A 24,414-nucleotide genomic window follows, 5' to 3' on the forward strand; every position below is an offset into this window, starting at 1 on the left:
ACCCAGGCCCAGAGTTTAGGCCCCATGACCAACAGGGGAAAAATAAAAAAGAGGAATTCGCCAGGCACCTGGGGCTGTCATCTTAGCTACTCAGGAGGCTGAGATCTGAGGACCATGGTTCAAATCCAGCCTGGGCAGAAAAGTCCGTATGACTCTTATCTCCAGCTGACTACCAGAAAACCAGAAGTGGTGCTGTGGCTCAAAGTGGTAGAATGCTAGTCTTGAGCGAAAGAGCTCAGGAACAGAGACCAGGCCACTCCCCCACCCCCCAGAAAAAAAAAAGAGAGTTTCTTCCTTTCTTTTTTGTATGTATGTATGTGTGTGTGTGTGTGTGTATATATATATATGTATGTATGTATTTATTTATGCTGTGTTTTTCCCCCCAGCTCTGGGCTTGAACTCAGGGCTTGGGCACTGTCTCTGAACTTTTTGGTCAAGGCTAGCTCTATATCACTTGAACCACTGCTCCATTCTCGGCTAATTAATTGGAGATAATAATTTCATGGACTTTGCTGGTTCACAAATTTGGGTCCTTCAGATCTCTTCCCGAATACTTCAGCCTTTGAGTTGTCTTCCTCTGATTTTTTTGTTGTTGTTGTTGTTGGTTGTGGAGCTTGAACTCTGGGCCTGGGCGCTGTCCCTGCGCTCTTCAGCTCAAGGCAAGTGCTCTACCACTTGAGCCACAGCGCCACTTCCGGTTTTCTAGTGGTTTATTGAACATAAGAGTCTCACGGACTTTTCTGCCCGGGCTGGCTGAGATCCTCAGATCTCAGCCTCTTGAGAAACTAGGATTACAGGCATGAGACACCAGCACCCAGCTGATTTTTAAAATTATTATTATTTTGGTTGGTTGTAAGGCTTGAACTCTGGGCCTGGGTGCTGTCCCTCAGCTCTTCAGCTCAAGGCTAGCTCTCTACCACTTGAGCCACAATGCCACTTCTGGCTTTATCTGCTTACATGGTGCTGAGGAATCGAACCTAGGGTCTCATGCATGCAAGACAAGCACGCTACTACTGAGCTACCTTCCCAGCCCTTCCTCTGTTTTTTTAAACAGAACGCCAGTCAGGCATAAGTGGCACATGCTTGTAATCCTAGCTATTTGGGAGGCTGAGATCCCAAGGTTTGGGGTTTGAGGCCAGCTTAGGCAGAAAAGTTCTTGAGACCCCTTCTCAACTTGTAGTTGGGTGCAGTGGTATGCACCTGTAATCTCAAACTATGTGGAAGGCTGAGATTGGGAAGATCAAGGTTCCAGGCCAATCCACTCAAAAAAAAATCTGTGAGACTCAGTTTCCAAAATAACTAGCAAAAAGTCAGGTTGGAGGGGCTGGGAAGGTGACTCAGTGGTAGAGTGCGTACCTTGCATGCATGAGGCCCTGGGTTCGATTTCTCAGCACCACATAAGAAAAAAGCCGGAAGTGGCGCTGTGGCTCAAGTGGTAGAGCACTAGCCTTGAGCTGAAGAGCTGAGGGACAGTGCTCAGGCCCAGAGTTCAGGCCCCACAACCGGACCAAAAAAAAAATAAAAAATAAAAACAAATAAAATTAAACAAAAGAGAAAATAGGAAAAAGTAAAACAACTTCTCTCTCAAGTTGAGTTGCCCAGCTGGTATGCTACAAAGATATCTTGAGTTGTGGCAGACACAGTGGTGGCCCGGCTACATGCCCTGGGTACACCTTAGAGTACAAGCAGGCTTGAGGGAGTTCTCATCAGAAGGCAGGAGGTGGGTGTTTTTTTTTTTCTTTGGGTCCAGTCGTGGGGCCTGAACTCTGGGCCTGGGCACTGTCCCTCAGCTCTTCAGCTCAAGGCTAGCCCTCTACCACTTCCTGCTTTTTTTTTTCCTGCTTATGTGGTGCTGAGGAATCGAACCCAGGGCCTCAGGCATGCGAGGCAAACACTCTACCACTGAGCCACCTTCCCAGCCCAGGAGGTGGGTGTTTGACTGCATGTCTGTGCTGCCCTCTGCAGGGGGCAGGCAGGTGTCAGATACAGAGTCGCTGTCTTCAGGGCTGTCCCTGCACCTCCAATGATGGGTGGAACGTGATGGGTCATTACCTTGGTGAGCAAACTGCCCAAGAAGTGAAAACCAGAGAGGGAGGGGTTGGTCTCCTCCAGTCCCTTCAAGGACAGCCACCCCAAAAACCTAAGAGCCTCCCATGAAGGCCCACCTCCTAAAGGCTCCACCTGTACTGAGGACAGGCCTTAAAACCAAGGGCCTGTGGGGGACATTCACCACCCAACCATACCAAGTGGCTGAGTCCTTGGCCTCACTTCCTCACTGGAACCATTTGCACCTGGAACTTTGAAATCATCTGTGCTACTGATAGTCTCCAATAGAGGAGTTGTTTCACAGAATGTATTGCTAGGGAATAAGCGCAAAAATTCTGTAGATATTTAGTATTGATGAAAAAAATTTCTGAATGTTTTTCATACATGATTGAATTTTATAAGAATGGAGCACATTGATAAGGAAGGCTAACAATAGTTGGGAGGTGTGTGCCCCTTACATGCAAATACTTGGCTATTCCTTCCCTCCTTCCCCCCTCCCTCTCTTCTTACCTTCCTTTCCCTCCCTTCTGTTTCCTCTCTTCCTTCCTTTCCCTCTTTCCCTACCTTTCTTCCTCCCCCACCTCCCTCTTCCTTTTTATCATCTGTGCTATAATCTGGCCTTGCTCAGTTTGGAATAGCAATTATAATCGCCTCCAAATAGAAAAGGCAAGTGGCTTTGGAAGCTTTACATCTTTTTGTTGTTGTTGTTGTTGGTCGTGGGGCTTGAACTCTGGGCCTGGGCGCTGTCCCTCAGCTCTTCAGCTCAAGGTGAGTGCTCTACCACTTGAGCTACAGCATCACTTCTGGTTTTTCTAGTGGTTTATTGGCGATAGGAGTCTCATAGTCTATCCTGCCTGGGCTGTCTTTGAACTGAGATCCTCCTGAGTAGCTAGGATTACAGGCGTGGTGAGCCACCAGCACCCAGCTTTTACATCTTTTCCTATCTTCTGAAATCATTTTTAAATGCCTTAATGAGAATTGAGTTTGGATTTGGAATTCACTTGATTATAAGAAATATAATATTTGTTCATTAAAGACAGAGCTATTTGAATATTAAAAATATATTTTAGGGCTGGGAAGTTGGCTCAGTGGTAGAGCGCTTGCCTTGCATGCCTGAGGCCCTGGGTTCGATTCCTTAGCACCACATAAGAAAAAAGCCGGAAGTGGCGCTGTGGCTCAAGTGGTAGGGCACTAGCCTTGAGCTGAGGAGCTGAGGGACAGTGTTCAGGCCCAGAGTTCAGGCCCCATAACCGGACCAAAAAAAAAAAATATATATATATATTTTAAATGGTAACATTTGGGATTTTTTTTCTTTTTTTCTTGGTCATGGGGCTTGAACTCTGGACTTGGGCACTGTCCCTGAGCTCTTCAGCTCAAGGCTAGGACTCTACCACTTGAGCCACAGCGACACTTCTGGTTTTCTGGTGGTTTATTGGAGCTCAGTCTCATGGACTTTTCTGCTTGGGCTGGCTTTGAATGTGATCCTCAGATCTCAGCATTCAGAAAACCAGAAGTGGTGCTGTGGCTCAAGTGGTAGAGCGCTTGCTTTGAGCTGAAGAGCTGAGGGACAGCAAGCACCCAGGCCCAGAGTTCAGGCCCCACGACCACCACCACCAACAAAAACAAAAAAAAAAAGAAAGAAAGAAAGAAAGAAAGAAAAAGAAAAAGAGTGTTATTAACAAACCTTGATCAAGAATTAACCTCACCATTTTAATGGTAAAACTGCATATAGAAATTGCTTTATTGGTATCTGTCTATCTTGTTCTGGGAGTTAAACTTAGACATGGTGCATTTCTAGAATGTGTCCCTGAGGCCTGGTGGCTTACTCCTGTAATCCCAGCTATTCAAGGATGAGATCTGAGGAGCACAGTTTGAAGCCAGCCTGGGCAGGAACCATGACACTCTTATCTCCAATTAACCACCAGAAAACCAGAAGTGGTGCTGGAGCTCAAAGTGGTAGAGTACTATCCTTGAGCACAAGAGCTCAGGGACAGCACCCAGAGCCTGAGTTCAAACTCCATGACCAACAACAATAAATAATGTGTCCCATGGTTGAGCTATACCCCAAATCAAGTTCCTTTTTTTTTTTTGGTCAGTCATGGGCCTGAACTCTGGGCCTGGGAGCTGTCCCTTAGCTCTTCAGCTCAAGGCTAGCGCTCTACCACCTGATACAGCACCACTTCCGGCTTTTTTTTCCTGCTTATGTGGTGCTGAGGAATCGAACCTAGGGCTTCATGCATGCAAGGCAAGCACTCTACCACTGAGCCACCTTCCCAGCCCCCCCCAAGTTCCTTTATATAATTTTAATTTTTTAAAATATAAATTTATTATCAAGTTTTTTTCTTTTTTTTTATTGCTGGTCCTGGGGCTTGAACTCAGGGCCTGGGCACAGTCCTTGAGCCTCTCTGTGCTCAAGGCAAGTGCTCTACCACTTGAACCACAGCATTACTTCTGGTTTTCTGATTATGTGGTACTGACCCAGGGTTTCATGCATGCTAGGCAAGTACACTACCACTAAGTCACATTGCCAGATCCTATCAAGTTTCTTTTTTTTGTCAGTCGTGGGGGTTGAACTCTGGGCCTGGTACTGTACCTCAGTTCTTCAGCTCAATACTAGCACTCTACCACTTGAGCCACAGCGCCACTTCAGGTTTTCTTTTTTCTTTTTTTTGGGTCTGGTCATGGGGCCTGAACTCTGGGCCTGGACACTATCCCTCAGCTCTTCAGCTCAAGGCTAGCACTCTACCACTTGAGCCACAGCACCACTTCCGGCTTTTTTATTTTTGCTTATGTGGTGCTGAGGAATCGAACCCAGGGTCTCGAGCATGCAAGGCAAGCGCTCTACCACTGAGCCACCTTCCCAGCCCCCACTTCAGGTTTTCTAGTGGTTTGTTGGAGATAAGTCTCACGGACTTTTCTGCACGAGCTGGTTTTGAAGCACAATCCTCAGATCTCAGTCTTCTGATTAGCTAGGATTACAGGTGTGAGCCATGAGCACCTGGCTCAAGCCTTTTTCTTTTTTGGCTAGTTGTGGGGCTTAAAACTCTGGGCCTGGGCTCTTCAGCTCAAGGCTAGTGTTCTACCATTTGAACCACAGCACCACTTTCGGTTTTTTCTGTTTATGTGGTGCTAAGGAATCGAACCCAGGGCTTCATGCATGCAAGGTAAGCACTCTACCACTGAGCCACCTTCCTAGCCCCGCCCCCCCCTTCCCAGCTCAAGTTTTTTCAGAATCAACTTTAAGCTGTGTGCTGGTGGCTCACGCCTGTAATCCTAGCTACTCAGGAGGCTGAGATCTGAGGACTGCAGTTCAAAGCCAGCCAGAGCAAGAAAGTTTTTGAAACTATTATCTCCAGTAAACTACCAGAAAACTGGAAGTGGCATTGTGGCTCAAGTGGTAGAGCGCTTGCCTTGAGCTGAAGAGCTGAGGGACAGCGCCCAGTCCCAGAGTTCAAACCCCACGACTGACCAAAAATAAAATAAATTTTAGATTTTTGTTGTTGTTGTTGACTGTGGGGCTTGAATACAGGGTCTGGGCTAGGTTCCTGAGCTCTTTTGCTCAAGGCTAGCATTCTACCACTTGAGCCACTGGCCACCTAGATTTTAGAACTATCTTATTTGGGTTTTAGTCAAAGTTATTATTTCATGTATTTTTATTTCTATATTTTTTTGGGGGGGTCCAGTTGTGGGGCCTGAACTCTGGGCCTGGGCGCTGTCCCTCAGCTCTTCAGCTCAAGGCTAGCGCTCTACCACTTGAGCCACAGTGCCACTTTCGGCTTTTTACTTTTTGCTTATGTGGTGCTGAGGAATCGAACTCAGAGCCTCTTGCATGCGAGGCAAGCGCTCTACCACTGAGCCATCTTCCCAGCCCTACTTCATGTATTTCTTATGCAATATATTTTATTTCTTTCATCAGCTAGGAGGTATGTGTTCCCTTATATGCAAATATGTTGTTATTCCTTCTCTCCTTTTCCCCCTTTTCTTCCTTTTCTGCCTTCCTTTCCCCTCCTTCCTCATAGAAATGGAATGACTTTTTTCCAATACACACAGATAGTTCACAAGTCCTTCCAGCTTTTCCAGCATGTTATTCTAAAATTTTCTGCATGTATGATGGCATATATAAGGATCAATTTAAGGTTAACTTTTCACGGAATGCTATACAGGTAGGAAGGCCACTAGGGAAGGCCAATCTGAAAGACCAGTTGTGGGTACTGAACCACAGCAGCTTGATTTGCATGTCACACTATTACCACCAGGGGGCAACGAAGCCCACTTCTGAAAGCTGCCTGGGGCGGAGCTCCAGAGACAGGCCAGCCCCAGCTGGGGATGGTCCTAGACTCCAGGGGAGGTTTGCGGACCCTGCCACAACCTCCAGCTGGGACCATGTGGAACCTCCTCCTGCAAGAGAGCCCCCAGTTCAATGTCACTCATCCAGACCTTGTAACCTCTACTGACTGACCTCAGATCACACCCATCATAACTGCCTCTGTAACTCCATAGAGACAGGGACAGGGACACTAGGTGACTAGGTGTCACAAGACCCATGATGAAAAGCACATCTGGCCTGTTGACCTTCAAATCCAGTGGTAAGCAAGTCACCATTTTGTCCACAGCAGCTGGAACAGGTTCAGGATTCCCCAACTCCCACCTCCGGCTCTCAGGAACACACAAAGACCCTTCACAATCCCCTGGCATCATGGTTAGGGCCTTCTACATGCACAGCTTTATCTCAGCCTGTCCATGGGATTGGGTGTCTGCATTTGTGGTGCTAGGGATTGAACCACTCGGGACTCTCCGGGTCTCCAGTTCCCTACCATAACCCTTAGTTCCCTTCCAGCTCCGGCCCAGGATGCTTCTCTGCCTCTGCTCCCCAAAACTCAGCTCCCTGTTAACTTTGGCTGAAGGGCATGCAGGAGCCATGGCTTCAAACATGTCTTGTCTTCTCAATTCTTACATCTCACTGTTCTGAAGACTATCTTTTTTTTTTTTCCTCTAGAGTTCTCCTATCTGAAGTTCTGAGACTTTCTATTCCCCCCTCCTATATCATGGGGCTTAAACTCTAGGCCTGGGTGCTGTCCCTGAGCTTTTTTGCTCAAGGCTAGTGCTCTATCACTGAGCCACAGTGCCACTTCTGGTTTTCTGGTGGTAAAATGGAGATGAGTCTCATGAACTTTCTTGCCCAGGCTGGCACCAAATCCCAATCCTTAGATTTCAGCCTCCTGAGTAGCTAGTATAATAGGCACGAGCCATCAGCACATGGCAAAAATGATTGGTTTTTACCTTCTCTCTTAAGTCCTTCAAGTCTGACCAGAAGGCTGCAACAGGCCCTCAGAGAAGCGCTACCGCAGCCAGAGCTGGGCTTGCATTTGTGTCTTGTCTCCTACACTACAATGGATTCTCCAAAAAGGCACAGGCTTTGTTAGCTACAGAAGCCCCAAGATATTGTGCAGAGTAGGGTTCAGCCAACGTTGGCTGAGTGGCTATTTGATGGTCACTCCTGCTCCCTGTGGGTAGCCCAAGCCCCAGCCCCAGCAGGGAGGTACGCCATCAATGCACAGGCCTGGAAGGAGGAGGGAGGCAGGACTGGCCTCCAGGAAGCTGGGTAGCCCCTACTTTCTCCCATCTCCCCTCTTCCCTTCCCCATTACCAAGCACACACAGCCCAGGCCAGTTGTTCACCAAGTCAACACAGTTTATTACCGAACTTCACTTTCACCTTCACACAGACTATTTCAAAGAGCTGGAACAAGTGGGGGGGAGGGGAGGGACAGATGCCCCTCAGGAGCCAGGACCCCTGGCTTCCCCGGGCCAGGGCAGGGAGGGAGCGTTAGGCCGTCAATCTCCGGGCACCAGCTCTCCACGTGCACGCGCACAGCAAGCCAGCAGCTCCTCACACATAAATACAGACACACTTAACAAAAATAGTATATCATCTTCACAAGGAATAAAAACTAGTCTCGAATATGTACAGCAGAGAGCCGGGGGCAGCCAGAGCTGGGCTGGGACCCCCCCAGGGATGAGACAGGCCAAAGGTGGAGCAGAGGAGAGGGAGGCAGGCCGAAAGGCTTCAGGGGCCAGGCCACTCTGACCTTGGCAACCCAGTTGCCCAGGCTGGATGGGAATTGGGTACAAATCTGCCTAGCAGAAAAGGATAGAACCCTCTGCTCAGCGTCCCCCCTCCCGTAACCCCCCCCCACCATCCCTGCCACTCTGGGTAGCAGGCTCTCCTTCCTGCCTGAGGTAGGGAAGACCCCAGGCCTCCCACAGCTGCTCCCTGTAGTTCCCCTTCACTTCTGGCCTGAGGCCCCTGAGCCCCGGTTCCTATGGGCAGCAACCCAAGACAAAGATGCCACAGGCTGGTCTTGCAGGAAGTGAGGCAGCTGGAGCCATAAACAGCTCTGGGACACCTGTCTTGGGCCCAGTTGGTCCCTCAGTCATGGTGATGGGAGCCAGGGGTGGGTGGGGAAGGGACTTGGGTGGTACTACGACTGCCAGGGCCGCCCTAGCTTTAGCATGGTTGCTTCCTGCAGCTACGATCCCTTCCCTCGGGGTGGGGCTGGCCTCAAGGCTGAGAGGCCTCTGGAGAACATTCAGACTGGGAGTCGGGGACTTTGGCGAGGCCAGAGGCAGGGAGGAAGTCCTGGTCCTTGCTCTTCCATCCCAAGTAGCCTGAATGCCTAATTAGTTAAAAGTGGCCTCAAAAGGCTCCTGGGGGTGGAGATGGAAGGAAGTGGGGGCCAGGCCCACAGGGGAATGGGAAATGGTCAATTCTGAGGCCACAAACATCAAAACAAAGGCAACCTAGTCTCTCTTTCTGGGGGAAGAGGTTCAGAAAACTTCCCAGCTCCCTGCCAAGAAGGCATTCTCAGGAAGCTAGGGGGTAATACAGGTTCTACCGATGAGGCAAGGCCCTCCTGACCCCTACCCTCCTCCACCCCACTCCTGCCGGCCTCCACGGGGCAGATTTGGGGAAAACTTTGTGGTTTTTGAGGCCAAGAGAATTGAGGTGTGGGGGAAGGTGTCTCTCACAGAAGCGTGGTAGATTCTAGAAAACTAACTGCAGGGGACCAGGTCTAGACCCAACCCTGTGATGGGTGGGGTGGGGTGGGGGACATGTAGTGGTTCTCCTGGTGGTGATGGTGGCAAGAGGGAGGAATGTGGCAGGGGCAGGAGGGTGAGTGAGCGGTCAGTGTCTGGTCATTTCCGACTGAAGAGCGAGCCCAGCAGAACCACACCGGCCACGGTCATGCCCGTCAGGAACCAGCGGTTGAAGCGCTCCTGGCCCTTCCGACTCTCAGCTGCTGCATTGTTCCCGTAGAGTTCCACAAAAGTGTCCTGAGGGGAGAGAAGCGGGGGATACTGTGTGAATCCTACAGCAGGGGCTTGGTGGGAGAAAGGGGACATCTGGTGACATGGCTCCTTCTTCTAGAGGGGGCCAGATGGATAGCCAGGCTGGCTGGTGTCTGGGCAGGGCAGGGCAGGGCAGGGGATAACAAAGATGCAAACGTGACCACCCCTCCCAGGAGGAGGTAAGCAGCAGCCCTGCTCCAAGCTCAAGTCAGGAGGGAGGCACATGATCCAGGAATGAGGGGCTGTGGGGCTTTGAGCCAGCCTGGAGCACCTTTTTGTGAGTAAGCTCTAATCCTCCCACCAGCGCTGCTCGGCTCTGGTCCCAAGGGCAGAACAGGAATGAGACTCTGGGAGCCAAAGGACCTCTTCAAGGTCACCCCACTAGAGCACCAAACGTGGACAGATTCCAAACCTGGTGTCTAGCTACCAGAAGAGAGAGAGTGTGTGTGTGTATGAATGGCCACACTCCTGCCTCTGCTGGGGCACATTTACACCGGGCCCCATCCAGCTGAGTGGCAGCTCCCACCGACAGGGCCTGCTCTCCTCCAGTTGCCTCAGACCCCACCACCAGCGTGTTCACGTGGGTCACCTGCTCAATCCACCTCTAGCCTGATGACCCCTTCAGGCCATGTCCCAACCTAATGATTTCTAAAAAAGCAGATGAGATCACAGCTTCCTGTACACACAGTCCTCCAGCAATCCCCATACCAAGGAAATAGGGTCATTCATGTCTGTACCCCGGGCTCCTAGCAGAGTACCATGTGCTGAGCTTAGACTGAACTAAAAGAACCCTCAACATGTATCCAGGCCTGCAGCAGTGAGCAATATGCCAGGGTCCTAGAGGAAGAGCCCTCTTTCTGCTTGGGGCAAGGCAGTCAGCACTTCCCAGTGGACCAAACTCCAACCAGTCCCTCCAGGGTCTTGACTCTTCCAAGGCTCCCCTAAGGCCTGGAAAAAAGGCCTGGCTCCTCACTTGCTGCGCCAGCAGTCAGCAAGCCCTCTGTCCTCCCAGTGTCCTCAGTCCATCACCCCAGCCTCTGTGCTGATCTTCCCACTCAATGTCCAAAACTACCCATCTCTGCTACTCTCTGGTCTATTTTTTTTTCCAGCACTTTTTGTCCTTTCCTTGTTTTTTTTTTTTTGGTCTGTTGTGGGGCCTGAACTCTGGGCCTGGGTGCTGTCCCTCAGCTCTTTAGCTCAAGGCTAGCGCTCTACCACTTGAGCCACAACACCACTTCCAGATTTTGTGCTTATGGGGTGCTGAGGAATCGAACCCAGGGCCTCATGCATGCAAGGCAAGCGCTCTACCATTGAGCCACCTTCCTAGTCCCCTTTCCTTGTTTTTTTGAGATGGGCTCACTGAATTTTTTACTCTTTGCTTCAGCCTCCTGAGTGCTGGGATTACAGGGCTGTTCCAATCTGCTCTGCCTTTTGCTCCTCACCACTTTCCTTTTTTTTCTGGTCGGTCATAGGGCCTGAACTCCAGGCTTGGCACTGTCCCTCAGCTCTTCAGCTCAAGGCTAGCACTCTATATCACTTGAGCCACAGTGCCACTTCTGACCTTTTCTATTTCTGTGGTGCTGAGGAACTGAACCCAGGACCTCATGCATGTGAGGCACTCTACTGCTGAGCCACCTTCCCAGCCCATTCATCATTTTTCATAACCTGCTTGTATGCTGTGTTTTGTTGTGATTGGTCTCCTGTAGCAGATGGATCTGGATGAAGGTAAAGACCCTGTTTTGTCCCTGTGTATCAGTACCCAAACCGGGGTCTGGCACAGCTTCACAGCCATGTGTTGCAGAATGTTTCAGTCAGCAACACAGATTAAAATGGAGTTAGTCCTTTGTGTGTGTGTGTCAGTACTGAGGCTTGATCTCAGAGACTGAGCACTGCTCAAAGCTGGAGTAGGAGGGATTGGGGAGGAAACAAACAAAAACAAAAGAAAAAAAGTAAAACTGAGGCTCTACTTCTGTGCTTTGTGGTGGTTAATTGAAGATAAGAGTCTCAGACTTTCCTGGGTTGGTTTCACACTGTGATCCTCAGCTCAGATCTCAGCCTCCTGAGTAGCTAGGATTCAGGTGTGAGCCTCTGGTGCCTATAATACTAGCTACTCAGGAGGCTGAGGTCTGAGGATCACAGTTCAAAGCCAGCCCAGGCAGGAAAGTCTGAGACACTCTCTCTAATTAATCACCAGAAAAACTGAAGTGGCACTGTGGCTCAAGTGGTAGAGCACCTGCCTTGAGATAAAGAGCTCAGAGACAGTGCCCAGGCCCAGAGTTCAAGCCCCACTACTGACCAAGACAAAAAACAAACAAACAAAAAACAGTGGAGCTAAAGAATTCCTGTCATTTGGCCTAGTAAACCTGTGGCTCTCATAATGTTCCAGCAGCATGCATTCCTCTCCTTGCCAGACTGTGAAGGTGCTGACACGAGCAAGCTGGTTGGGCTGCCAGTTACATAGAAGTATAGCCTTGATCTTTCTCTTCCTGAAAGCAGCCTGAGCTACCCTGTAGAAATGGTTTGTTACCTTCTGGACCCAGAAAAATCTCACAAAGTCATGCAAATCAGGGTGCCTGCCTAGCCAGCATAAGAATGGGAGGTCAGGGGCTGGGAAGGTGGCTCAATGGTAGAGCACTTGCCTTGCATACAAGAGGCCCTGGGTTCAATTCCTCAGCACCACATAAGCAGAAAGAAAAAAGCCGGAAGTGGCACTGTGGCTCAAGTGGTAGAGCGCTAGCCTTGAGCTGAAGAGCTGAGGGGCAGTGCCCAGGCCAAGAGTTCAGGCACCACCACCGGACCCCACCCCCCCCCAAAAAAAAAAAAAAAAAGAATGGGAGGTCAAACCTCAGTACTGCCAGTCCTCAACATCATGTAAATCAAGAGGTTAAAATCTTCTTCTTCTTTTTTTTTTTGGTCGGTCGTGGGGCTTGAACTCTGGGCCTGGGCACTGTCCCTCAGCTCTTGAGCTCAAGGCTAGCACTCTATCACTTGAGCCACAGCACCACTTCCAGTTTTCTGGAGGTAAGAGTCTCACAGTCTTTCCTGCCTGGGCTGGCTTTGAACTGTGATCCTCAGATGTCAGCCACCTGAGTAGTTAGGATTACAGGCATGAGCCACTAGGGCCCAGCTAAAACGTTAAAATCTTAACACCTGAGAAACAAGTGGGGGATGAAGATTAAGTGGTAGAGTGCCTGCCTACCTAACAAGTGCAAGGTCCTGAATTCAAACCCTATTTACTACCACTAAAACAATAGTTGCAAAAAGCAAACCAGAAACTGCCCAGGCTAGGAAAGATTTGTATATCCCAAAGTCACCAATGTTGGAATGCTGTCCCTTTAAAGACACAATCATCACCATTCCAATGTTGTGATGGAGTAAGGTGAGCCCAGGCCAGAGTGGAGCTAGCCACAAGACAGTGGCCCAAAGGGTGCTGAATTTTTACTGCACAGAAATAAAAATACAGAAAGCAGTGCTGAACTGAAGGTTTTACATGTAGATTCTCTGGTCATTGAACATAGCCAGGTGACCAAAACATACAGTACCTACAGAGGCTCATGGTTAGATTAATTGAAGCTCTGCCTGCCACACTGGGATGATCCTCCATGGAAGGAACATTGTTCCTAAACCTAAAGAAGAGATTGTATAGAAGAGATCCCAGAAGCAACTTAGTACAAAGGGATAAATTCAGCATAACAGAAATACAAATAAAAGTAGCACACAAGCCGGGCGCTGGTGGCTCATGCCTGTAATCCTAGCTACTCAGGAGGCTGAGATCTGAGGATCGCGGTTCAAAGCCAGGCTGGGCAGGAGAGACTGTGAGACTCCTATCTCCAATAAACCACCAGAAAACCGGAAGTGGCGCTATAGCTCAAGTGGTAGAGCGTTCGCCTTGAGCTGAAGAGCTGAGGGACAGTGCCCAGGCCCAGAGTTCAAGCCCCACGAGCGACAAAAAAAAAAAAAAGTAGCACACATGTACAGCACACACTAATGCTAATGATCAGGTTCATAGTGCTCAGCTTTTTTTTTCCCCTCCATTTTTTGGCTAGTCCTAGACCTTGAACTCAGGACCTGGGCACTGTCTCTGCTCTTCTTTTGTTCAAGGGTAGTACTCTACCACTTGAACCACAGTGCCATTTCCAGCCTTTTCTGTGTATGTGGTGCTGAGGAATGGAACCCAGGGCTTCATGCATGCTAGACAAGCACTCTACCATTAAGCTACACATTCCTAGTCCCAAGTGCTCAGCTTTTTTGGCTCCTGTTGGTGCTCCACCTGAGCCATGCCTCCTGGTTAACCAGAGATGAAATCTCAGATTTGTCTAATCTGGCTTCTAACCCTGATCTCAGATCTCAGCCTCCTGAGTAGATAGAATTATAGGCATGAGTCACTGACACTCAGCTATACTATGCTTTTTTTTGGTCATAGGGCTTAACTCTGGGCCTTTAACCCTGGGCCTGAGTCTTTGAGCTCTTCAGCTCAAGGCAAGCGCTCTACCACCTGAGCCGCAGAGCTACTTCTGGTTTACAGGCATGAGCCACAGGCACCTGGCTTACTATGCTTTTTTTTTAAACATAAAAAATTTATAGCTGGGTGCTCATGGCTCACACCTAGCTACTCAGGAAGCTGAGATCTGAGGATCACAGTTCAAAGCCAGCTCAGGCAAGAAAGGAAAATCTATGAGACTCTTAGCTCCAATTAATCACCAAAAAGCTGGAAGTGGAGACGTGACTCAAATGGTAGAGGGCTAGTCTTAAGCAAAAAAGCTCAGGGATGCCGCCCTGAGTTCAAGCCCCAGTACTGGGACAAGAAGAAAAAAGTTTACTACATACAACTACGGTAGTGTGGGACTAGCAGCAGCTCAGATGCTAAGCCTCGGCCCCACTTTGAATTACGTCATTTTCTCCTGAGCTATTGTTTAGGTTTGTGAAGTACACTCTAATGTTTATGCAACAACAAAATAGCCCAACAACACACTTCTCAGCTCACATCTTGGTTAAACAAAAATGTACTTAACAGAATGAATGTCCTGCACGTCCACTTAGTGCCATACACTGTAATGGCATAAATGCACTCCCCTGTCAGAGTCCTCAAGAGGTAGACGTGCCACCTTTCACGGATGAGTAGCCTGAGGCTTACCATAGGGAGCTAGCAGACCAGAGCATGCTGTGAGCGCAAGTGCCTGAGCTGTCCCGCTGTGGAGAGCATGCTTATTCTGTGCTGGCGGATGGAACCCAATGTTCCAGCCAGAGCTGCTCCATTAGGACACTTCCTTTCTGCTGGGGTGTGTGTGGGTTTGGGGGGGGGGAGAAAGGAGTGGCCTGTCCTGTCAGCAGTGTGGAAAGGTTATGTGGAAGGAAAAGCAATGTGGCTGCAGGGTTGAGGTGGGGACCAGGACAGTGGCTGGCAGTGTCTCTAGGTCCCCCCCTCCACCCTGGCTGGTCTCTGTGGGTGTTGGCAGAATGAAAACCAAAAACATAAACAAACCTCTCTTATGAGAGGTCTAATTTTTCTGCTTCCAGGTTAAGTAGGCCCAGAAGATTTGAGGGTGATGGGGAGAATTCTAGACTGTGTGGAGCAGAGACATAGGCCATGGCCAGAAGGCATGGGTTAGCTAATGTCTCATGAGGAACCAGGGACAACCAGGGTTACAGCTACATCAGGAGAGGCCTGGCTCCTTCCATGGGAATGTTCCTCAGGCAGAGTGCTGGCAGCCACAGGAAACTTTGGGCTCAGGGGCTGGGCTGGAGTAAACAGGCCCTGTCCCTGCAAAGGCACAAAGTGTTCACTGTCCAGAACGTCATTCTGGGGCGGAGAAGGCGTTTGCGTTCCAGTGCCACAGAGAACAAGGCACTGATGGGCTCTGACGTGTGGGGTGTTTCTTGCCAGGACAATCTCCACTTCAGAGCTTCTTTTCCTTGAGGGGAGGGTGGGGGTGGAGATGAGGGAGTGGGTTCCTTAGTGCTTCCAAGGGTGTGGAATCTGGGGATTGCTTCTGCAGGGAGAGCAAGCAGAGTGGGGTGCACTGTTCCAGGGCGGGGGCTGGAGAGGTGGTGGTGTGGGTATATTTAGCCTGCAGTTCACACGACACACTTGGAAACAAACAGCCATTTTCTCAGTGGGCGGCTGCTCTGGGTAAATAAACAGGATTGCAGAGTGGCCCTGGTCTGAAAAAGCAGAGATAAGCCCCCGCTGCTCCCTGGGTGGTGTCCACCGATTTCAGCTAGGCCTAGCACAGTGAGCACAAGACAAGGTACAAGGGTGGGGAACAGGAAAGTCTCTAAAGCTGTAGGTAGCTAGGGTCTCTGTTGGCACTTAGCCTGAGTGAAGTTTCTCTTTGGAGGAGACTGCTCCCATGTGGGAGTTTTTAGGATCCCCAAGGACAAGCAATGGCTAAATGCTCTCCAGAAGTCACAGATGCCTAGCCAGACAAGAGCCCACATGTCAATAAGGGCTAGCACCTGCCTGTTTGAAAGTTTCTCACTGCAGGTTTTTGGCAGTTAAAGAGACAAAGACTTCAGGTCTCTCTCTCTCTCTCTTTTTTGGTCATCATGGGCCTTGAACTCTGGACCTGGGCTCTGTCCCTCAGCTCTTCAGCTAAAGGCTAGTGCTCTACCACTTGAGCCACAGCACCACTTCCAGTTTTCTGTGGTTTTTACTGGAGGTAAGAGTCTCATGGACTTTCCTGCCTGGGCTGGCTTTGAACCGTAATCCTCAGATCTCAGCCTCTTGAGTAGCTAAGATTAAAGGTGTGAACCATGGGTGCCTGGCAAGATTTCAGGTCTCTTGACTTGATCCCTAGGAAACCCTTGGCTGGGATCACTTTCAAAGCCCTTCAATACTCCAGAGCCTCCGACTGTCATGGCCACACATGTGGATGGCTGAAGTCTGTGTGCTGGTCTCACCTATCAGTTTTGGGGTTTGGTATAGGCGGAATAACCTGACTTCAGACAGATCTCTAAGATCTCCGCTCAGAGGCAGCCAAGTGGGCGACACAGGTCTATTAAGCACCACGGGGTCAAGGCTGGCATCATGTCTACGGGGAAAGGGCCCAAGTGCCCCAGTGCAGGAACCACCCATGTCACCAGGGGCTGAATGAACTAGTCCCTAATCTAATCTCCAAATTCCAATTCTTTTTCACTTCCCACATTCATGCTTCATCTTCCTAGTGTGACTTAGAGCAAATTAGGGGACCTCTCTATTCCACACAGTATCTTCACTCGTTAAGATGTAAGAACAGAATAGGTAATACCTGTTGCTATGATAGTTGATCCTTGCACTTTCCCCTACATAGGCCATATTCCCCAATTACATGCACTATCATACCCACTTGAGATTACTTATTTTCTTGTTTCCCCTACTAGGTATCTAGAACCTGGTACGCAGCATGTGCTATTCTAAACGAATCTATCATGGATCAAGCATTTTCTTTCTTTTTTTTTTTGGGGGGGAGGGTGCGGTCGTGGGGCCTGAACTCTGGGCCTGGGCGCTGTCCCTCAGCTCTTCAGCTCAAGGCAAGCACTCTACCACTGAGCCACCTTCCCAGCCTGGAACAAGCATTTTCATAGTGCTTCTCCATAGCCCTTTTGCAAATGTGGAAATGGTGGGTCTAGTTTATACTGAGTCCTTGTCTAGGCTGGGATGTGTCAGAGTGCTGGCCTGCAACTCAAGCTGATGTCCCATCTTGGGACCTCAGTCCTTGCTATCACTTCCCATAGAAAATGCAAACCCCAGTGGCAGTAGCTGATACCTGCCCTGAGAGGTGCCCTTCTCTACTTCCAGCTTGCCAACCATCTCCATGTGTTACCAGCAGGTACCACTGTCACCCATCAGCTAATAGCTCAGAGGTGCACAAATAAATGATGTATAACTTGCTCAAGGTCATACAGCAAGCTCATGGCCTGGCTGAGATGCCCACACCAACACTCTGGCTCATCACCTTTGCTCCTAATGATTCAGTGTTCTGCTCAGTTTCAAAAGGACAGAACTGGGACTGTGGCTCAGTGGCAAAACGCTTGCCTTGCATGCCTGAGGCCCTGGGTTCGATTCCTCAGCACCACAAAGAAAAAAGCTGGAAGTGGCACTGTGGTTCAAGTGGTAGAGCGCTAGCCTTGAGCTGAAGAGCTGAGGGACAGTGCCCAGGCCCAGAGTTCAGGCCCCACGACCAGATCCCTCCCCAAAAAAAGAAAAGGACAGAACTTCTCTGGCCATCATCATGGACCAGGTACATGCACTTGTATGAATAGAGGAGGTTCTCATTCTGAGCTCAGGTAAACAGAGACTTGGGATGCTATGAAACCTGGCCAGTGGAAAAGCAATTTTAAGTACCAGTAATGTACAGCATTCTGGGCCAGGGTCAAGGCCTTGAGGGTATAGTGGCCAGAGGTTACCAGACAAATGAATGAACTGTGGCCTAGCAGTTGAGATGTACCATCGGGAAAAGACACAATGAAAACCAGGAGGGAAAGGGAAGCCCTTTTCTGGGAACAAGCTCCTGTGCCAGACGGCGCTTCCTTCCTCCTGGGTTGACTCTGAAGCTCACCAGGCCTGGGCCCACCACTTCCTTCCTGTTGGTTATTTTGGGAAAGAGGTAGGAGGAGAAGAGGAAGGGGCTGCTGGCAGCCAGGGAAAGTGCCAGTGACATCAGGTCAGTACCTTGCCCTGGTCTTGTCACAGCCCTATTCAGTCAGGCTGAGTCACTTGTGGAGTCACTTTCTCCTCCTGGCCTCAGTTTCTCTGAGGGCAAAGCTGACAAATGCCTGTTCAATGGACAAACAAGGCTTTGTTAGGAGATGCTGGGCAATGACAGGGAGGGGGCAGGGCCATCAGAGAGAGAGAAAGAGAGAGGCCTTATCGTTCTCTTGGCAGAAGCTGCAAGGAAGACTCGGAAGAAGTGAGGTTTGTGGTTGGATTCCACTTCCCTTGGCTTTCCTGGGGGAGCTGTTGGCCTCTGTGATGTGAGAGAAACAAGCCTTTCTCCTCTGCCCAGGGGAGCATGAGCCTGGATGTGGGCAACTGAGTGGGAGAGGCAGCTCAGTGGGGCCTTGGGTGGGGGTACGAAGGGATGGGGGCCAGACAGTGCTTGGCACAGTCACCAGAGCAAGCCTTTCGGCTCTGGAGACTCAGCTTCTCCTGTCTTGACCTCACAGGTTGAGAAGAGGGGTAAAAGCACTTAGTGAAGCAAAGTGACCTCTGGATCACTAGCTCTACAGTGTCCTGAGAGGCCCAAGCCAGCTGGGTTTCGGGGAATCTTTGGGGGCATGTTCACTGTACACTTTTGTGTTCATCCTCCTTCAAACTCTGCTGTCAGCTGCCAGCCTCTCCTCCCCACAGCTGGTTCTAAGAAGCAGGGCACAGATGTGCTCATTTCTCAGAACAGGAAGTGGTTGTGCTGGGAGAAGATAACACCTCCACTGGGGAATTGAGAGAGCTATCAGGCCCACAGCACGAGTGGGGGCGCTCCTCTCCCCAGCTGGGAACCAGGCTGCTGGGCTTGGTGCCTGGGGACAGAATTTAAGCAGGCACCTCCTAGGACAGGCATGATGTGACAGCTGGTATTCAAGAGGCAAGTGCTTCAGGTATAAACACATTCTCAGTCCTCAGACAACCGTTCTCCATGTGTAAAGGGGTAAAGTCCATACCAATCACCAGTGGCAGTCAGAATTCCTGCAGTGTAGCTCCAGAACCCAAGCACTCTATGGCTCCTACTGGCTGCTACACTCATGGTTTCTTCTCCTGAGATTGAGAGGCTGCCTCTCCTCGTTTCAACATTCCTAGATCATTAGTGGTGACTATCTTGTCACAAGTAAATGGCCATAACTTTCTACTCCACGGCCAGCATTCCAGGTGAGAAGGACCAAGGTGCACTCTTAGAGCAGACTAAGATTCAAGCATGAACACAGCCATTCCAACACAGCCATCAGCAAGATCTACCCTAATGCTTCATCTTAGCTGGAGTTCAGAAGAGTGGAGTGCCAAGGCCACATAGTGGGAGTTCCCAGCTATCTCCAGGGCATTCCCTGCCTATATATATGCGACATGGAGCCCCCTCTGTCCTTCTCCCCTGAAGGCAAGCCTTGCTCTGGCCCTCTGTCCTCTGCTGCTTTCCTGTAAGTCTATTTCAAGAGTTGTCCAAGAAATTAACACTGAGCTGGGCGCTGGTGGCTCATATCTGTATTCCTAGCTACTTAGGAGGCAGAGATTGAAGGTGGTTCGAAGGCAGCCTGAGCAGAAAAGTTTGTAAGACTCATGTTCAATTAACTATCAAAGTGCCAAAAATAAAGCTGTGTCTCAATTAGTAGAGTGCTAGCCTTAAGCAAAAGAAGAGCACCCAAGCCCGGAGTTCAAGCTCCAGAACTGGCACACAAAAAAAGCAATACTGGCAGGTAGAAGCAACTAAGCCAGCCTTGCACAGAGCCTAGGCCAGGTCCTGCTCCTCTTGGAGTCTTTTTCTTGTTTGAAATGGAGGTGCTTTCTGGATGAAAATAGGCTGACTTAATTTCTCCCAACAAAATTGTGCCAGAGCCCAGAACAGGCAGACAACCATTAAGTTTGACAACTAGAGTAAATTGTTTTACTTTGGACTACATCTGTAAAATGGAATAAAAATTACATATGTCCAAAAGAATACTGTGAAGACTGAGGAATTGAACCCAGGGCTTCATGCTTGTTAGGCAAACATTCTACCACTAAGCCACATTCCCAACCCACTTCTTTTCTTACTTTTAGACCAAGATTTAGCTGAAGTCTTAGTGTTCTCCATGGCTCTGAAGAATTTCCTCTGCTTCATCTAGGTATGGGTGGAGGGTATCTAGCCTGAGGGACATATAAGGCCCAGGACAGACACATATGTTTCTCATCAACTGCTGTGACCTGTCTGCTGCCTATATTGAAAATTTTATATGACCTATGAATGTTATAAATATGCAAATAGCCCTTGGCAAAAAAGGGTACCCAGTTCTGACCTAGGGCCAGCCAGGACCTTTACCCATACTGGTCCTTCTGCCCAGCTATTCTATTCATCTCTTAGGGTTATATGGTACACTTTAAGGAGACTAGCTGTTCATTTTGTCCTCCATTTGTCTATGTGCTCTGGACCCTGGGCCAGAGAACAGATTGAAGAGAACTAAGGCCAGTTGCTTTCTTCATCCTCATCCTCATTGTTTGACAAAACCATGAGGAGGCCCTGAGATACCAGGCAATTGGGCAGAGTGTCTGGCATTTTCCACATACCAAGTCCTCACAGGCTCAGGTAGGGTACTTTGATAGTGATCCACAAAGACAAGAGCCAATCTACTCCTTTCTGGTGTGTGTGTGTTCGATAGTGATCCACAAAGATAAGAGCCAATCTATTCCTTTCTGGTGTCTGTTTGTGTGTGTTCGATAGTGATCCACAAAGACAATTGCCAATCTACTCCCTTCTCTGTGTGTGTGTGTTGTATAGTGGAGCCTGAATCTTTTAGCTGGTGCTCTACCACTTGAGCCACAGTACTTCCAGCCTTTTGGTAGTTAACTGAAGATAAGCGTCTCATGGACTTTCCTGCCTGGGCTGGCTTGGAACCAGGAACTTCAGATATCAGCCTCTTGGTAGCTATGATTACAGATATAAGCTGCCAGTTACCAGCTTCCTTCTGGGGTCTTTGCCTCCAAGTGTGCTGTGATCCAAAGTAACTTCTCCTTCCCCCTTTCTCAAAGCCATGTTCACTCTCTCCCAGGGCAGCTCAGGGCAGGCTGTTGGAGAAAGAACACTCATCTGACAAAACAGTGTATGTGAGTTTCATTACCCAACTTCATCACTAGTTTGCCTGAGTAAGTCTGTCTTGCCTGGACTTTTCCCAGCTATGAAATGAAGATCAGTTCATGGCTCCTACCAGGGCTGCAGTGTACAGAGGAGAAAGAGGAAAATAACTCACAGGAGGATAAACAAGTGACTACCTCAGTATCCAAAAGATCCAGTCATAATTGCAAGAAATCAGAATAGAACTTGTTGCTGCAAAAGCATCTGATCCTCCTCCACCTTGAAGCCTTATTGCACCTGGCCCTCAAGCCTGCAGGAATGTAAGGAAAGGGAGAAGAGGGCAGCAGACCCAACACAAGCTCTTCAGAGAGGTCAGCTCAGTGGCCTCGACCTCTTCAACCCTGCTCTGACTCCAACTAGTCCAGACAAGTCCTGAATATTTTCAGCCAACCTTTATCTGATCGGAAATGTTTGGAATTCCACAGCAGAAGGCCAAGCTCTGGAGGATTTGAGGATGGGTGCAAATCTCTGCAACACCCTTCTTCCTTCTCTCCTCCCCCCACTAGATACAAATGCTCTCTCACATACCCCAAGTAACCCAAAACTTAAAGGTCAAAGCTCCCATGGGGTTGCATTTCCTACATTCCAGTTTCTTTAGTCTTCCTTCCTTTTCATCTCCACCCACCAAGTGCACCACCTGCTCAAGGTACAGAACTGCAAAATGACAGAAAAGGTACAGGGAGGGCAGGAGCTTGTTTGCAGCTGCCCAGGGGCCCAGAGGTGTGCTGTTCCCAGGCAATGAATGCCCAGAGCACTGACAAACTGCAGCACACCCCAACATGGGTAGTTCCCATGTGACATGGCATGTAGGCTATTCACAGGCCTCAGTGTCATGGATCTGTGGCTCATGACATGCCTGGGTCAACTCCCTCCCTGAGCAGATGGGCCAGTGAGACCCAGAGGAGGTGAGAGGACACCTCCAAAGGCCTCTCACAGGGTCAAGGCCTGCACTCAGCCTCCTGACTCCTGGAGTCAGAGTGGCTTCCAAAGCATATTCTGTGAGAAACAGGCTGCGGGACCTTCACAGAGAATAGCCATACCTACTTCATGGGTGTGGCAGCCAGAGATTAAATGGTTCTCGGTAAGTGCTCAATAAATATTAGCTGTTATTTTTATTTTTTGTACAGCTAAAGATGAGTGGCACCATTTGGGCTTCTCATAGTGCCTGTTATTTCTGGCTATAAATAAAAAGTAACCAAGGCCCTGGGTTCGATTCCTCAGCACCACATAAGAAAAAAGCCGGAAGTGGTGCTGTGGCTCAAGTGGTAGAGTGCTAGCCTTGAGCTGAAGAGCTGAGGGACAGCACCCAGGCCCAGAGTTCAGGCCCCACGACCGGACCCAAAAAAAAAAAAATTAAAAAAAAAAAATAAAATAAAAAGTAACAGCTAACAATTGCAGAGATAATAGTTACTGCATTTCTCAAAATCTTCCAAGCAAGGTACTGTCTCCATTCTAACAGTGAAGAAACAGGAACAGAGAGGCCATGCAACTGAGATGAAGAGACTGGTGTGGGTATGTGACTCCAGGACATATTAAGTTTGCCTGTGCAAAGGGACAGATGAAGAACTTTTTACCAAGTGCCCAGTCCATTACTAAGGATCTGCTGCTGGTGGCCTTGGAAGATGGCAAGGACCTTGAAGACAAGAGATACAATATGCCCTCTGCTTCTCTGGATGCCACAATAAGTGTGAAAAAGAAGGTTGGAGCCGGGAGTCGGTGGCTGACACCTGTAATCCTAGCTACCTACTCAGGAGGCTGAGATCTGAGGATCACAGTTCAAAGCCAGCCCAGGGCAGGAAGGTCCCTGAGACTCTTATCTCCAATAAACCACCAGAAAACTGGAAGTGGCGCTGTGGCTCAAGTGGTAGAGCACTCGCTTTGAGCTGAAGAGCTGAGGGACAGTGCCCAGGCCCAGAGTTCAAGCCCTATGACTGACAAAAAAAAAAAAAAGGTTAGAGCTAAATAGCTGCTCTGCTTAGTCCCCTCACACCCAATGGGACACTCTGGTTCTACCAGGTCAGCATTTGTAAAGTTTCTCCCTCTAGAAACAGATGCCCAAGTAGCTTGGATGTCACTATTTACTGAGTTTTCTAAGATGGGATATGACTTATGAGTCAAGCTTACTTGTGGAGCTATAGAAAGTTCAGACGTGCACCAGTGGCTCATGCCTGCAATCCTTCCTAGCTACTCAGGAGGCTGAGATCTGAGGATCTTGGTTCAAAGACAGCCTGGGAGGAAAGTCCATGAAACTTTTTTTTTTTTTTGGGTCCGGTCGTGGGGCCTGAACTCTGGGCCTGAGCACTGTCCCTCAGCTCTTCAGCTCCAGGCTAGCGCTCTACCACTTGAGCCACAGCGCCACTTCTGGCTTTTTTCTTTTTGTTTTTTATATGGTGCTAAGGAATCGAACCCAGGGCCTCAGTCATGCAAGGCAAGGGCTCTACCACTGAGCCACCTTCCCAGCCCCATCCATGAAACTCTTATCTCCAATAAACACTCAGAAAACCAGAAGTGGTGTTGTTGCTCAAGTGGTTGACTGCTTGCCTTGAGCTGAAGAGTTGAGGGACAGGGCTCAGGCCCAGAATTCAAGCCCACGATCGACAACAAAACAAAACACAAAAACAAAGTCCAGGCATGCTGGCTTGCTCAGCTCTGGACCCTCATTCATTCATTCACTAACTCTACATGAAGTGCCCACTAAGTGATAGGCACTGTGGTTGTGCTAGAGATAAAGCAGTAATAAATCAGGGGAGGAGACAGGCAATAAATGTATCATAAATGTTAAAGAATAAATCTGAGAAAGAGGTAGAGAAAAACATGGAAGAAAGCAGGATTAGGAAAACTTCCTGAGGAGGTAATGCTTGATCAGAGATGCGAGCGAAGCGCTGGCCAGGCACTGTGAGGATCTGAGTGGAGGCAGTGAGCACAAGAGCACAGGCTGTGTGTTTGGCAGGAACATGCTCTTAGGACAAATAACTCATTTTTCAAAGTGGAGCTGAAAAAAAAAATGGCTGATGGTCTGGATGCAGGTATGGGAGCTGCTGCCTTTTCTGGTCCTCTTTCTCATCTACAAAAGGCAGAGAAAGAAGTGGAGCTGTGGCTCAAGTGGTAGAGCACTAGCGATGAGCAAAAAACTCAGTGACAGTGTCCAGCCCAGGCCCTGATTCAAGCCCTGGGACCAGTACATACATGCATGAGTGTGTGTGTGCACGTGCATGTACATACACACA

The 24,414-nt window shown here is 49.2% G+C and overlaps 1 protein-coding gene across 4 annotated transcripts in view; it reads right to left on the reverse strand.

Moving 5' to 3' along the window:
• Positions 1–8,239: 8,239 nt before the first annotated feature.
• The window catches only part of Bcl2l1 (BCL2-like 1), a 56,524-nt gene continuing 40,349 nt past the window's right edge, over positions 8,240–24,414 (reverse strand). For all 4 annotated transcript variants that reach the window (XM_013010968.1, XM_013010969.1, XM_013010966.1 and 1 more), the window contains exon 3: positions 8,240–9,380. In XM_013010968.1, the coding sequence (XP_012866422.1) occupies positions 9,243–9,380 (138 nt within the window). In that variant the 3' untranslated portion in view covers positions 8,240–9,242. The remainder of the gene's footprint in view (positions 9,381–24,414) is intronic.

The sequence above is a fragment of the Dipodomys ordii genome, unplaced genomic scaffold (assembly GCF_000151885.1).
Source record: "Dipodomys ordii isolate 6190 unplaced genomic scaffold, Dord_2.0 Scaffold13, whole genome shotgun sequence".
Taxonomy (NCBI): Eukaryota; Metazoa; Chordata; class Mammalia; order Rodentia; family Heteromyidae; genus Dipodomys; species Dipodomys ordii.